Here is a 16,885-nt window from a genome sequence, read left to right as displayed (position 1 = left end):
TGGAAACCAATTTGACAATAAATTTCATATATTGAAAAAATAAATAAATAAATAATTTAAAAAATAAATAAAAAATAAAAACAACCAATACAAAATAATGTTGCTAATTCTTAGCAAATCTTAACAAATACACAGTATGTTTTTACCCTAAAAGAAAAAAAGAAAAAAAAAAAAAAGAGCCTCCTCTTATTTACATATATATCCTAGGTCACAATGAGAGAATTCTAAATAGGATTAACCTAATTTGTTTGTGCGTTGAGTGACCCAACATTAAGATACTGCTGATCCTACACGTACAATTCTCTTCCAGGATAATAAAATATAGGCATCATTTGAGGGCAAATGAGTGGGGAACAGGAGTTGCATTCTAAGGGCTAGGGCTTCTAAGGACTGGTAAAATCATTAGCGGGACTAAGTTTTGAGGGAGAGAAGTCAAGTTGGGCCATCTGTCTGCCGAAAGCCTTCTGGCTGCACAGCATCCAGCCATTGACCAGCACCATCTGACCAATCTGGGTCCTCCCCATTTCCCCTCCTGGGGCTTTCATCACTGTTAGCACCACCCCCTTCATTCCATTCAATAAGCACCTGGGTGGCTCCAAGGCCTGGCTCTGTGGTGGCATGTCCCCTCTTGCCACGTTCCCCAAAGAGCAATCCACCCCATGCCCTACTCACTTTCCCAGTCCCAGGAGAGACATCTGACGCCTTGACTTCACAACAACATACACGTATACTCCTGGATCCTTCTGGTGTATATCCACAGCCTAGGTACACATCGTGTGCACGCTAATGTCAATATTCCACACCAATCTTTCCCATTAGAAAGATTCGGCTAAGTCCTTATGTAGGACTCCCACATAAGCCTAATTTATGGGAATCCAATGGCAGCCTCTAGCTTCAATCTCAGTCCTTCACAAGTAGGGTGTGTGAAACTTCCAGGAGGGCCACCAGGACCAAACTCATTACTCTGGCTCCCTACAGTAATATCGCTTGGAACATATAGTTCTAGGTTCCTGCCTGGGACCTGGGACTCTGACCCAGGCCTCTGCAAATGCCCCCTTTCCTCAGCATGCCTCACTGTGGACACACCGCATGTTGGAGGCTGGGGGGGAGAAGGATCAGCCACAGCTGTAACCCATAAGCCAAGTTGGGTTTGGAGCTGGAACAGCCACAGATATCTGGCCTGCTGCTTCAGCCCTAGAGAACTCAAAGACACTTGGAGCCTCCAAAGGGTTTCCTATTTCTCTTCTTCCCCTAACCCCTTAGAACATGACATTCAGTTTATAATTTTGTGACAACTAAAAGGACTAAGAATAGGAGAGTATACAAAGGGCATTCCAAAGAGAGGATTGCAAATAAAAGCCCTAACTTGACACAGATGCAGGAGATGGTGAGGCTTCAAACACCTCTGTTTTCAGATTTACTGTCACTATAGCTCTCGCTCCAAAGTGTGCAACAAAGTGGCCTCACCCTCTCCGCAGCTCTGATTCTCCATTGCAAATGGGATTAAGATGCAGCGAAACAGACTGCATCTCCTGGCTCAGTGGGGCTGCAAGACAGGAGCTGCCAGCTACCACCGCTTCCTACAGCGTTGTCACGGCCACTGAGAGAGACTTGAGTTGGGGCAGTGAAGCTTTAGGTGCTCCACACCTACCAGAGCAGGCGACCTGGACCAAATGTTGCCTTCTCACACATGTGTACAGTAGAGTCTCAGATATTACCAGCACAACAGCTAGACTCACTTCCAGTATTTAACGATAACTGTTTTCAAAAATCCTCAACACAACTCAGGGCTGAGAAAAAGCAGAGGGAAAACAATAATTTTATGCTGCCATAAACCTACAGCTAGTAGCTCTATGGTTAAATTACACACTTGTTGCATACACACACATCACATCGACCATCTGAGAAGGGTATTTTAAGATGCTGCAGGAGAGTTTTTTGAGGGGGTGGAGTGGGGTGGAGGGAGCAGAAGGAAAATTCTCTAATTGGAACAAAAAGAAACATCAGTTGAATACCATGGACTAACCTATCAAAGGTAAATACTATTAAGTCGAGGCAATGACCGGTTGGAATTTCAAGAAAATTGGCTGGTAATTCTGTTTGTTGGTATTCTAGAAAACTAAATACAGTGTCTGCGATCCACTTAGCAATTCAAAAGAAAAAGAAGTTAGTCAAAAACAGTGGAACCTAATTACCCAATTTCTAGATTATCTAAGATATCATGTTAAAGGCTTCTCCTCCTGTTTCCTAATAAAGGAATGAGGTGCCCATGCCACACATTTGATGTAGTATAAAGTAATAACCTGACTGCAGCATTTTAAACCAATTCCGCTCCAACAGATACCTTTACAAAGAAAATCTCTGTACAGTGAAACAATCTCCAAACCTAGCCAACTTATTTTTATAGTCTTTGACGTAAGAATTTTACTGATTTCATTGTATTGGACACAACAGTGAACAGACAACCACAGTTCTTTGTAACAGGCTCACTGACAGTAAAGGCTGGCAACCTCAGGAACTCACTTCCATAGGCTCACTCCCTGGGGGAAGGGGCAGGCAGGTCCCTTGGGGCAGCTGCAACCAGAAGCCTGGTATTGCCTTTCCTTCATCTGCCAGCCCTTACTCTTGCCCTCATATGCCAAATGTACTCACTTGATGTTTCCCAAATGGCAATTTGTGTTTGCATGGATCTTCAGATGCAAATAATTCCCAGGAATTGCAATATATGGTCTGTGACATATTATTTAAGGCCTTCTAACATTGAGGGTTGTTTACTACCCTGTTTGTAACAGCTGGCCTTCTAATCACTAGACAAAGTGCTACACACAGTCTTTATGACCTGAATCTTTTCTTTTCAATGATACTGGAAAAGTCTTGCCATTACTTTTTATTATTATTATTATTATTTTGTTTAATATGAGTTGCCATTACTTCTTAACTAAGGTCCAGCTTCAGGGGTAGGAAGGCAGGCAGTGAAGTTTCTCCCAGACTCCTGCTTGTTAAAAGGTACCATGAGGTAAGGAACTTGCTTATTTCCTTCCAAAACAAGCTTTCAGTTTATAAAATTTGCAACACAGAAGAAATGAGCAAACCCATTAGGCCAGGCAGCCAGGCTCAAACCCAGAGGTAACACCCTCCCATTCCACAGGAGGTCTAGCTCAAGTGCGTACAGAGACGCTAATGAATAAGCACAGCAGAAATCAGAAAGCGCTGCTCTATAATCACCGCAGTCTCCTGGAAAAACTCAGCTCACACCCACTGTCACTCCACATGCCAGGAGATCACATGAAAGAACATCAGGCAGAAAACATAACCCTAAATGGGGTGCTTCCAACACTATTAATGTATTAATGCATTTACTAATTTTAAAATAGCTTGATTAAATTGAATGCAAGTTTGCTATTCTGTTGAAGTCAATAAAACTATCAGGTTCTGGGATCATATAAATGAATCGTTCATCATAACTAGGTAGATAGACACAGTCTAAAAGTCCTTGGGTGTAACACACTTTGCTGTATGTAGCAGGATAGTGGTGGGAGGGCATAAAAGCTTTCGGAAGAACCATCACTCAATACGCATAATGCTCCCCAGTATTTCTCTCTGGCAGACGTGCCAAATCCCTCTTCTGGAACAAGGCCATTTACTTCCTTTGAAAGTGAATTAGAGCTGCGCCTCAGAACTTTTCCATTAGGGCCATTTACGTATCAGCTGCTTCAGAGTTCCACCGAAAAAAGAATGCCCAAGAACAACCAGTCTGGCTGGCCACATCCCCAAGGAACAGTAGAGAAAAATCGTTTGATGCAGGGAGACAGAACCTGGGAGTGTTAGTAGAGGGGGAATTTTCAGTGCTATATTGGTAACAGAGAATAACTGCAACAAGGTCATCTTCTAAATTCAACCCAGGAGCGTGGAGTTTAGAAACTCGGGACCGTCAGAGCAGGCAGGACAGCTTGGACACAGAGTTCCTGTCTTCGCCCATCCCAAACTGCTCTCCTTGTCTGAGGACCACCGATTGTCAACTAGCAACAGTCACCCCTTTTGTATCCCCTTCTTGTTCCAGCTGACCCCATTCCACTAAGGAGTGCCTGTCTTTCCCGTTTTCATTTCCTTGACTGACAGGCCACACTTGGGCTGCTTATGGTTTAAGCTGTGAGCTCCCTTATAACTGAAGGATACAGAAAGAGGACCTCCTATCTGTATGATGAGCCTCGATTATAAAAAAATTAGTTTGAAAGTTGGATTCAAAATTCTTTGAGTTGGTATTAACAAACTCACTGTAAACGACCCCTGTTTACCAACATATAATAAGAAGGTACAAATTCACTCAAGCTTCAAGTACCAAAAACAAGGACAAAATTTTTGGTACTTTCTTCCTTCATACACGAAGTGCCATAGAGTCTAAATATTAGATTTAAAGAATTCCAGAGTGGAAGGATCAGTTAAAGACCATTAAGGGCAGCCTTATCATGTTTACAGGTGGGTAAACTGAGGCCTAGACAAGGTAAGTGCCTGACCCACGATCACAAATCTGGCTTGTGTCTGGACCAGATTCCCAAGTGGAGAGAGTGAGCATGGGGCACCTCAGACCCAGTGAGATAACCCTTCTGGAGAGAGGCATGACCTTACCTGCAACTGAGTTGGGCCGTGGCATTACTAGCGAGCTGGAGCTCTGAGAATAAGGGACTGGACCATCTCCAACTGAGGCTTCAGTTTTGGGCAGCACGCTCTCCGCTGACCCAGGGGGCTCCTCTTCTGCCACTGGGGAGCAATTATCTGCCCTGCGATCATGAAGCACTCCTTTCTGTACCCCTAACCTTAGGCTTCCGTCCTTATTCCATTCCAAACTGGAGCCACTCCGGTCATCATTTTCGGATGAACTTGTAATTGTGGCTGAAATGAGAGACCAAAATACTTTGAAGGAGGCCAGGCACAGCTGGGGCTGCTGAGAGTTAACACAAGCATACTGCCCTCCCCGTGATCAATGAAACTTTTCCGGTCCACACAGATTTTTATCAAAGTTATGTTTCATACAATGTATTTTGGTACATTAGAAGAATGTTGCTAATCACGGGAAATAAACTAAGTCATTCTACCAGGGAACAAAGGCTGGTAAGATAATGAAAAAGCTGTCTAAAAGTATCTGAGAGTTAACAGTAAACCTATGTAATCTAGAGATGATATATCCCCTCTTAACAAAGATAAATTGCTCACAAAAGAATTCATATCTCATTAAATTCCTTTGAACCTACAAACATTTTTTTTTCCAAATTAACATTTGTATATGGGGCAGAGGACACGGTGATACAATGGTTAATGCAGAAAAGATGCGGGAGAGATTCTAGAAGAACAAAAATACAATTATAAAGTCAAGCAGAGAATTTGATCCTTAGAATTAAACTTTATAGCATCTGTTCAAGATGAATCAGAAAGAATGACGTGATTTTATTCTCCTTTAGCAGCATAGAGTGGAAAACCTCCCAGCACACAGAAAACACAAGCATAGGAAGCGATGCTTGACTACAGAATTTAACCTTGAAGAAAGAAAACCAGCATGGAAAACCATCTTGGCAAAAGAGGAGGAACATGATGTAAGAAAACAGCAATATTCACCCTACATGGCTTCTACCAATAGCCACTTCTAATTTAAAGACCCGAGCCCCTTGCGAGCACAGGTTACCACAGCCCCAACACTGGCTTGTGTCCTAGAGAACAAGGGCCATGTCCTCTGCTCCCTTTGTGTTTCCTGTTTGGATCTACACAGTCTAGGCCCATAAGTGAGAGATTCAATGGGATGTGGCAGATCAGAGTGTGGTACAATAGAACTCAGCCACCTGGATTAAGTTACTTCATCAATATAACCCGGACAATACATACTATCAGCAGGCTGGTGAATGAGCTGCAACAGGCTTATCTAGGATCAAAGGGTCTGAGAGAGTTTTGTTTATTTTTACAACACTCTTTAAGGTTTAGAAGACAAAATAATTTCCTCGCTGTGACAGAGGACATTCTGTCACGATTCTAAAATGTCCTTTAGTCCTGCTGCTCCAGTGTGGACTCATTATCCACTGCTTGTCTCCCTATTTAAAAACCCCTCCTACACACTGGAGCCTCAGAGTATCTACCTCCCTTTTCTGAAGAGCACAGCCCCTGGCACATACTAAGCGCTCAATGAATAAGCAAATGAACAAACTTCTCCTCCAGCTGTGCTCAGAGACGCTACATTTAATCTTACGGTTATTGATTCAGGACTTGATTTTCTGTCTCCAACAAAAATCTAAGCTGATTTGGGACAGGCCCACCCCAGGGTGTCTGCCATTATTCCCAACATTTCCAAGTATTCTATCCACAGTATTAAAACTGGTATCTCCATCTATTTGGAATCAGTCACAGCCCTGTTTTTTTAAATGGACCATTCATATGCACATAAGTATGGCAAGCATGACTCTTTCCACCCTGAAAATGCTGGTGATGATCGTAATAGCAGCCACTAACATTTATTTCAGGTTACTATATGGCACGAAGTGTGCTAATGCTTCATAGGAATACTCTATCAGTGAGATCATTGCTTATTAATTATTATTAACTGTAATCTTGTTAATAAGCTGTGATTGTTACAGGCCTTCCTTTGTTAGCCCACTGTTTGGGACTCAGAATGCTCTTGCTGCAGACATAATTAGTTAGGTTCCCAGGCTACCCCAATATCTAAGTTACAGGAACAGTGATGGGGTGGGGGGAGGGGGGCAGCAGGGGTGGAGGTGACTTGTTTGGTTTTATTTTGTTGCTGCTTTATTTGGGGGCATATACTCTTAAGGTAAAAAATACAAAGAAAGTCAGAGTGAGGTTTCTCCTCATTTGCTTTCCCTAAGCACAACACACATCAGAGTCATACCCCCAAAGGTCTGAGTCCTAACTCAGTCCACAAGCAGTGTGATCAGGGACTGGGACTTCCCTCGTTCCTGCTACCATGACAGCACCAGAGGCAGCAGAACAGAACACAGATGACCTGGTCAGGGGTCCTAGATTGCAGGGACAGGCTGGCAGTCCCATTCTCACTGTTCAGCCACAGGTGCCCAGGTACTGATGAGTGGCAGGAAAGTGGGTGCAGGAGGAAAACACTCAGCTGCAGGAAGAATAGCTGAAAAGGGAATTCCAAAATGGGGTTGCCATTTCAAAATGAGGGTAAGTTCATAATGTATTTCTAAGTAGGAGACTCTCCCAACTGCCCTCATAGTGTTCAGCTAAGACACACATTCTGCTGTGCAGGCAGGCAAGAAGTTCTCCAGCCACAGGTCCTCCCACTAAGACTGCCCCCCTTCACAGTATTCCTCCCTACGTTGCAGTACCAGATGCAGCCCACACAGCTTGAAGCCCCACAGTGTAGCCCCACAATGAAGCCCTGACACAGAGACAATGGGGCAGATCCAGGCCCAACAAGAGCAGTTTTCCTGTATGACCCAAGAAGCACACCGGATAGGGCAACAACAAAGTCGCCAAGAAAGAGAAGCTGGTTCTTACAACAAATGACAGTCTACTCAAAAATACCTATTTTTCTTCCAGGCTAACAAATTCAAATGCCTTATTAAGTTAATCAGGCACTTTCATGTTAACAGGCACGCACACACACACACACACACACACACACACACACACACACCCCTATGGCAGCATCTTCACTCTGATGACTTTACTTATTTTCTTGAGCAGCAAGCAAAAGTTTATTAGAGTAAAAGATTAGAAAGGAAGAATAGTAGGAAAGCTCTCTTTACAGAGAGTGGACACCGGGAACTAAATGCCCACTATGATGACTTAAAAAAAAAAAAAAAAAAAAAAAAAAAGCACCACCTGAAAAAAAACTAAGTGACATTTGATATTTTCTGGAGATCTGGATCTTTCAAGTTCCCTAACAACTCAAAACTTCTAACATTTTATTTCTTCAACTCGTACAGATGCCAGCTTTTGTCAATTAAGACTGGCCATTATCATTCAGACAGGGTCTCTACCATTCTTCCAACACAGAGTATTCTGTTAAATGAGTGACTTCACAGTATTCTGTTAAATGATTAAACCTCAAGTTTTATCAAGCTAGGAGATTAGACTTTGCTTCTCATAATTTAGTATTAAATTCGGTTTGGTCCTGCTCACTGATTCACACGTGCTACTTCTGACTCTGCACACCATTTGCAAACGCCTTTTAACCAGGGACGGCGTGTTCTCATTCCTATGTAGTAATGGCACTTTTAACCAAACCTACTAGCACAAAGGGCTACTTCAATGCACACTCAAAACATGTTAGGACATATACATGATCACCAGTGCTTAAGAAGGGGTGGACAGGCTAAGAACCATCAACCCACTTTACAGATATGGAATGCACTTGGGAAAGACTAATCTCTCCCTCTCCCCCCACCCCCACCTCTCTCACACACAAACACACACATGGTTAGTGGTAGGTCTAACACCGGCCTTTCTGACTGCCTACACAATATGTATTGAAACTCCCCTTGCCTTACACAGCTCTCAACAAGCAAAAGTTCTCTAAGTGTGTGTGGCTAAAAAGTACTTTGCAGTTCATGAACTTTGCCTTGTTAAAAACAGTAGCCCTCAGGCAGGGGCTCGCGGAGAGAAGCCAGTCATGGGCACACAGCAGCCAGGAAGTGGAAGAGACATTAAATGTTTTGCTATATAAAGTACTACAATAAAACTGTATTCCTTTCCTTTCCCAGCTTTCCTGCACCCACCCTTTTCTTTGCCTATTGAAGGTTCTTTGATATATTGAATGTACACTTAAAATAGAATTTTAAAAGATCAGTGTTAAGTCCAGGGCCCAGTAAGTAGTTCAGATGGATCTAAATCAAGTTACAGTTTAAAGGAACAATAAGAAGAAAATTAAAATGACTATAGCATTAGTCCAGAATTGTTGAGGAACTAAAGGCCATATCAAACAAGTGTCCCAAAGAGCAGAATTTGTCTCCCTTTGAGGTGGAGAAAAGACAAGATGTGAAAAGTGCAAAAGGCTTCGGTTCAAATTCTCCCCTTCCGAGGACCCATAAGGGGTAAGCACCTCCAGGCAGAGTACTAGTGATGGGCACATTTTTGTCTTTACCTTACAGACATCATAATTAGGTATCTGACTGTGTCTCTTTGTACAGGCTGCTAGGAATCCTAAACCTTTCTGCCCACTGAGAAGCAAAACGAATCAAGTCTTATGAACCTGACTCCTGACCTCACCCTTGTTTTGCATTTTTATTTTTTTAAATTTAAGTATAGTTGACACACAATGTTACATTAGTTTCAGGTGTACAAGGAAGCAATTCAACAACTCTGTATTATGTTGTGCTAGCTGCAAGGAAGCGTGGCTACCATCTGTCTCCATATGCTACAATATGATTGCCTATATTCTCTGTGCTGTGCCTTTCATCCTCATGACTTATTCAGTCCTTAAATAGAAACCTGTATCTCCCATCCCCCTTTATTCATCCCCCCCCTCACCTTCCCTCCCTTGCGCTCTTTCACTTGCTTTTATTTTCTTTCCTCAGCTCATATCATCATGGGGAAAAAAATCTTATTTTACTAAATGTCTATTTGTAAGCATTTCAAATCCACTGGGGAGGGATTAAGTATAAAGGAGCCTCAGGAAATAAGAGCAGTGGCTAACAGAAATATAATAGTGCTTACCATGTATGGGTTCTAAGACCTTATCATATGTCAACTCACTGAATACTCCTAACAGTCCTACAGGCAGGAAGGCTGCATACAGCCTGAAGCCTTGTCATGGTGCCCCACGCCGTTCTGATCATGCCACACTATCAGAAAAACTGGAGCATGTATCCCAAACCCATGTATTTACAAATTATGTACAGGCATCACCCTAATTTATTCTAATACAATCATACACCACAAAATATATTTTGAAGAGACTTTTTATTTTTTTATTTTTTTATTTTTTTTAAATTTTTTTTTTTTCAACATTTTTTATTTATTTTTGGGACAGAGAGAGACAGAGCATGAACGGAGGAGGGGCAGAGAGAGAGGGAGACACAGAATCGGAAACAGGCTCCAGGGTCCGAGCCATCAGCCCAGAGCCTGACGCGGGGCTCGAACTCACGGACCGTGAGATCGTGACCTGGCTGAAGTCGGACGCTTAACCGACTGCGCCACCCAGGCGCCCCTGAAGAGACTTTTTAAAAAGCCCACAAATTGACATTTGTTTCAAGCACTCCACAGACGGTCTTGTGTTCTCCAATTTTCAAAGCCAGGGCTCTATAAACAGAGTCCTTTGTCCTTCCTTGGGTTGTGGACGAAATCAGATATAAGGACATGTATGTAAAGTGCCTCACATATCATGAATACCCAAGAATGTTTTCCTCCCTACACAACTGAAAATAGAGTAGCATTGAAAAAACAAAGAAACATTTTCAACTCCTATATTCAGTATGATGATTGACACAAAGTTTAAAAGTTAAAACGCTCGACCAATGAATTAAAGATCAAACAAGAAAAAGACATAATGGTTGCTTAGAAAAGTGGGAGACAGGAATGAAAAAAGAAAATCCCAGCTATACTATAGATACACCACCTCCTTTGACCTGCCAGCATAAAGATCACTAACAACTTTGGAAAGAGAAACCCGAGTCTAAATGAGACTGGGTGAAGGGCAGAGAGAAGAGTCGAGGAAGCACACGGTGCCCAACGCCCTGGTCCTCCTGGCCTGACAGGATTCGCTTCTTCCCTCGCTCACCCCCAACACCTTACACAGTTCGAGGCTGCTGTGCCGTATTTTGCATCTCCCCAGGTGACAAAGGGAAGGATTGCATGGATGAAACCAGCCTGCCTGAAACCTTCGGACCAGAAACACCAGACTGGGCTTCTCCCTCAGCCCCACCTGCAAAGTAACCAACCACACAGCGAACAGAGGCAGCTCACCTGGAGTGACTGCTTTTACCTCCCTCAGCCCAGCAAGGAGAGGACTCCAAGGAAGGCACTCAACCTAACTCGTCCTTGCCTGGAATGCCACAGGGAAGGTGGCCTGAGTTACCTTTGGCTCTCAGGGACTTTCTGGCGTCTCCTTCCACAACTTCCAATGGACAACGGCTTGGCCTGTATAAAGCACTGCAGAGCCCTGCTCCCCTTCTGGATTTGCACACCGGCACTATGCTTTGACTTGTGGCAGACAGATCTCTGTACCAAATCTCCAGCTCAGTGCTCATGGCATTGTGCAAGGCATGCTCTGTTATGACATGCAGGAAGGCCAAGGACCCAAGCCATGGTTCACAGCTGTATTTGTGAAGTCCCTTAGACTGTGGAAACACCTAAAGGATCAGTGGGCGCAGGGCACTGGCAGAGTGGAGGACAGGCCACACTGCCTAAACACAGTCTGACACAGCAGGTAACAGACTCCAGAGAGAAGCCTGTGGATTTAAACACCATGAAGTTTTCTAGTGATAACACCCAATGCCATGCTTAGGTAAAGCTTCACCTAACCTGCATACTGAAGGCACAGACACTGGAGCTTCTGACATAGTCCAGTGACTCCCCAGAATTGTGGACTCTTCCAGAAAAGAGCACAAGGCACCACCAGTAGTTGCTATTATTACGTACCTACAGCATACATCTTCCATCAAGAGGTGTCACTGCCATGTTTTAAACCCTGTTTCCAGTAATTGATAACTTGCCCAGGTCTCCAAGGGCGGAAGACCGCTCTTTGGTTCCACAGGTGGACAAGTTTGGAAACAGATACTGTACCTGGGCTTTATTGTAACAATGCTGAAGAAACGTGCTCCTGGTACACAGTAGGTGCCAATAAATGCTTGCTACACCAACAAAACAGCCTGAAGAATCCAACTACACTGTGAATACAAGTACTACGGCAGGCATTCTGCTGCCTCGAATCATCACGAAGGATTTCTTTCCCACATTAAGTATATTACCAAATTATACATGTAAAGGCAAATTTTCCTCCTTCACCCAGGAGATTAAAAAGAAAAAGCTTCTATAATTAAGCATGATTTTTTAAATTGCAGGCAATGTAGCAAAATGAATATTAACACAGATCTCAAACACTCTAAATAGTTATTACCAAATCAATTTCAAAGCATTTCAATTTAGTAGCAAGCAGGGCAATACAGGTGGCAACAAAGCAGTATTAGCATAAAATCAAAAGGGCAGGATTTACAACAGGTTAAAATGAAAATAAAATACAATTAATTCCTCTTTGTAGGCCTCTCTATGCATATGATCATCTCCCTTGGGACACAAAGTCCAGGAAATGAAAGGAACAAAAGGTCTCTAGCTACCTCTGGAATCACTCTCATTTTACAAGCCTAGGAGGGAGTCGAGTCACAGGAAGATAAAAGTCAGCCCACGAGAAACTTTTTTTTTAAATATACTAAGCTACTGGGCAGAAAACAAATATTATCAAACTCTAGCAAGCACCAGCAGGATACTAATCAAGTGCCCAGTATTTCTTGCAAGCACGTTTGCAAAAGAAATGTTTCTGTGAAGGTATGCCCCTGCCTAAATTTACACCTGCCTTCTAGCTTCAAAGGGAGAAAGAGCAAAAACAAGCTGCACCACACCTCCCCGCCAGAGAACGGGGAAAGGCAGCAGGAAGAGCCTAAGTTCTTTACCCTTTTCATATTCTGAGCACTTAATCTCTTGAAAGCTATCTGGCCTGGTGGAATGTGGTGGCTCAGGTGTTGGGAAGCTGGGCAGGTGAACAACACACCTGCTCTGTGTGGGACACATGCCCAGTGGGGGAGATGTGGATGCGGTCCACTCAGAATAACCCTCCTCCTTCATGGAGCTGTCCTAATACCAACTCTCAACAGGAAACAGATCTGGGATACTACGAAAGTAATTCGGAGACAATAAATGTCAGCAGGTACAAGGAGACAGCAGAAGAAGGGCCTGGAAGGGACAGATGACTAACTTTTAATGGCCTCTTACTCAGCCAGAATTTTTCTAATTACTACCTATAAGTCCTTCTCCTGGGCACATCTATTATTAACACATAGGAAGGATTATTATTTTGTTTTTAAATCGTGATAGGAAAGCTGGGTTTTGTTTCTCCTCATCCAATATGCATTCACTTTCTTCCTAAAGAGAGAAATACCTATTTTCTTGAAATACACACACACACACACACACACACACACACACACACACACACACTACTGATCATGATGTGGGCACAGACAAAAACTAAACAGTATGTTTAAATCAAACAGTGCTTGTTAAAAAAAAATAAAAAATAAAAAATAATCAAACTGGTATTCACACGCATTCCAGTGAATACACCTACTTAATTTTTTTCTGAGCTGAAATTAACACAGTTTGCAAGTTCCATTTGTTAACAGTGGAAGCAAGTTTATTCAAAGGAGTGTCAGTAAGAAAAAATGTTTTCTCAGGCACAGAAGAAATCCCTTTAAAAGCCACTTCTTTACAGAGTTTTCCCTTTAAAGCAAGTTATTAAAAAGCTATCTTATTCTGATTGAGTATAGTTTCACATTTAGAAGGTCTTCACACTGCAAATTTGAAAAATCAGACACTAATCTCTAGGTAATGCTAATGATTTTACTATCTACAGAGTAGGAAATTTTACTTTAAAAAATATATGTGTTTGTAGGGAATTCAGTTACTCCCCATCCAGCTGTCAGAGACAGGATTTGTGCATGACAGAATTATGATACTTCTAAAAACTTCTAAAGAACATCATAAGAACGCGGGGCACCTGGATGGCTCAATCGGTTAAGCATCTGACTTCTGCTCAGGTCATGATCTTACGGTTCATGGGTGCGAGCCCCACGTCAGGCTTTGTGCTACCAGCTCGGAACCTGGAGCCTGGTTCAGATCCTGTGTCTCCCTCTCTCTCTGCCCCTCCCCTGCTCATTCTCTCTCTCCCTCTCTTTCTCAAAAATAAATAATAAAGATTAAAAAAATTAAAAAAAAAAAAAGAACATCATAAGAACTTGGACCTCGTCAAAGTAGGGTGAAGTGAGACTCCCCTCTGTAGGACACAATAAAGCTGGAACAGAGGGCAGAGGATCTGCTACCCTCTGACCTCCACACAGAAGGATTGGAAGGGGTCCAAGAAATTCTCCTAATGGTCATTATTCTGCCCTCTCCCCCACTAAGCTGTTCCCAAAAAGAAACTTCTCTTCACCTGCAACATGTCAAAACCAGCAGAAGCAGAAGTAGGACACCCCACGGCAGCCCTCACAAGGCTGTCTGAGCATGTGGGAACGGAACCTTCCCTTCATGGCATCTGCTGAGCAAAAACATGTAGATTAAGTATAATCGGCAAGATGGAAATCAGCTTACATAGTAAGAGGAGGGCCAGGAATTTCTAAGGATGGGTTAAAACTATTTGAAATTTCCCCTAAGTGCCCTATATAAACCATGCTAATACTGTGCATACAATTCTGAGCTCCATATGGGCGCCTGCAGCTACCTTAAACTACACAATCCCACAGCAACTGTGTGCACAGGCTGACAAATCTTAAACAATTTAAAGTGGAAAATTAAATGGAAATTTCCTCCCTGCTCTCTCCAGGGCCTATGGAACTTTAGAACAGGGATCCCAACCAGCCCATGACAAGCAGCTGCCAGGCCTTCCAAAGCAGGAAGCCAAGGTAGCTCACCTTCATCATTACCCATTCAGATCACTGTGTTCTTGAATATTTTACTCTGTTGAACACTTAAGATGCCTAAAGGCTGCTGTTCCCAGGCTACACCTTATAAAAACAGTCATGCTCCTCAGGTAGATAAAGCACACACGCCACCCCCAGCAATCACAAAACCACAACTGAGTCACAGATCCCTGCTCTGCGACGAGGCCATGAAACCTGCATACCCTGAATTGATTCAGAAGGAAGCACTCTGCCTCCTCTGGCCCCACCAATCCTGCCTCTTCAAAGAGGTGTGGCTAGTCTGCCTAGAGAGGAAATACTTGCTTTTTTCACCCCTTCTCCTCCCTACCACACCCTCTCCTATATCCCTTGGCAACAGGTTCTAGTTCTGCAGGTCATGGAAGGAGAGTGAACAGAGGAACACTGTCCCCAGCAGTGTTTCCCTCTCAGCCGCCTACAGTCCTCACTCCCTGCAGAAGATCAGCTAAGGCAGTAAGAAGCACAATTTCCAAAGCTGGGGGTCTTCTGTGAAAAATGGATGTACACTGCCTAATGACTAACACTTCATCTCAATGGTCACCATTTTTCAAGGAAAGCTGAGTTAAGGGAACGTGTCTGACTGGAGCCAAGGAATGAAGGACAGCCTCAGTGACATGAAACGTGTCATTTAACTTTAACGACAAGACAAACATTAAAAGATGTGACAATGCCAACTTGGAATGGGAATACTGCATAGCTTCTTTCAAAACCAATTAAACATTCCTTCCTTTGATGCAACTTGATAGTGGCAACAATTCTTCCTTAAATTCTCATTCCCAACACCATGCTAGGAGCCCAGTAGACAGCCGGGATAACATAAATGAGGACCGCTCTCCATCCATATGGAGACAAAAATAAACAACAAAACCAGAACAAGTAAATTAAAGGAAAATACTGAGGTGCTATGGAAAGCATATGATAGGAGGTCTAACCAGTCTGGGATTGGACAGAACTGTACTTTTGCAAGTACTAATTAAGAGCCTTGGTATTCCTGCAGCTCAATCTCCCAATGACACGACAGAAAACAAAACCAGCAACTTTTCTTTCCACTCTTTACAACACTTTTAGGGGCACCTGGGTGGCTCAATCAACAGAGTGTCCAACTCTTGATTTCAGCTCAAGTCATGATCTAACAGTCCTGGGATCGAGCCCTGTGTGCTGGGCTCTGCGTTGGGCGTGGAGACTGCTTGGGATTCTTTCTCTCCTTCTCTTTCTGCTCCCTCTCCTGCCCACATGTGCATGACCCCCCACCCCCAAAATAAAAAAACAAAAAATAGAACACTTTTAAAATTGCAGCACTGTATCTCAACAAGAGAGAGAGACAGAGAGCAGGAGGAATGAATAAATGAATGAAGGTCATTTTCTGTCACTGAAAAAGTTTCTGTCAAAACAAGAAACTGGCTTGGTTATAATTAGAGGCATGTAAGGCCAAAGGCAGATCATTTCATGAAAAGAGAAAGGTTATCCCAAAAAACTGTAGCACTGACCAACTCCTCTTCTGAAGGAAGGTAAACTATGGATGAGAGGACATTTCAGAAAGGTGAAGAATGCTGTAAAGGAAGTCAACTGGCTACCGCAGAATACCAGAGACCCATTAGTGATGGACAGCGCAGAGAGGGCGTGAGGACAGAAGTAACACTGGGGAAAATTAGTTGACCTAAACAGTAGGTGGGGAAGTGGAGTGAGGAGAGAACAGGAAATCAGTAGAATAAACTCACTGTAAGGGCTTAAAACTGAGTGAAAGAATTTAAATTTGCTACAGAAACCTCAAGCCCCCATTTTTTTTTTAATGTTTATTTATTTATTTTGACATAAAGAGAGAGAGAGAGAAAGAGAGGGAGGGGGAGAGGGGCAGAGAGAGGGAGAATCCCAAGCAGGCTCTGCATGGTGCATGGGAGCGCAGAGCCCAATGCAGGGCTCAAATTTGTGGGATCATGACCTGAGCCGAAACCAAGAGTCGGACGCTTAACGAACTGAGTCACCCAGGTGCCCCATCAAGCCACCATTTTAATGAAATGTCCAGAACTAATCAGAGACAGAAAGCAGACTACTGGACAAGTGAGGCTAGGGGTGTGGAGGAAATGCAGTGTGACATCTAATGGCTACACGGTTCTTTTTGGGGTGAGAATGTTCTGAAATCAGATGGTGGTAATAGTTGCACGCCTTTGAGCAGACCTAAAACTGTTGAGTGGTCTAAATGGGTGAATGCTGTGACATGT

The 16,885-nt window shown here is 43.2% G+C and overlaps 1 protein-coding gene across 8 annotated transcripts in view; it reads right to left on the bottom strand.

Moving 5' to 3' along the window:
- The window catches only part of TANC1 (tetratricopeptide repeat, ankyrin repeat and coiled-coil containing 1), a 240,464-nt gene that overhangs the window by 59,499 nt on the left and 164,080 nt on the right, over positions 1-16,885 (bottom strand). For 7 of the 8 annotated variants that reach the window (XM_042948898.1, XM_042948897.1, XM_042948901.1 and 4 more), the window contains one exon: positions 4,627-4,890. The exons of the other annotated variant lie outside the window; for it this stretch is intronic. In XM_042948898.1, the coding sequence (XP_042804832.1) occupies positions 4,627-4,890 (264 nt within the window). The remainder of the gene's footprint in view (positions 1-4,626; positions 4,891-16,885) is intronic. 8 annotated transcript variants of the gene reach the window in all.

Source organism: Panthera leo, chromosome C1, assembly GCF_018350215.1.
Source record: "Panthera leo isolate Ple1 chromosome C1, P.leo_Ple1_pat1.1, whole genome shotgun sequence".
NCBI classification, from domain to species: Eukaryota; Metazoa; Chordata; class Mammalia; order Carnivora; family Felidae; genus Panthera; species Panthera leo.
The sequence above is the reverse complement of the archived record's forward strand: the minus strand, read 5'-3'. Positions and strand labels throughout refer to the sequence as shown.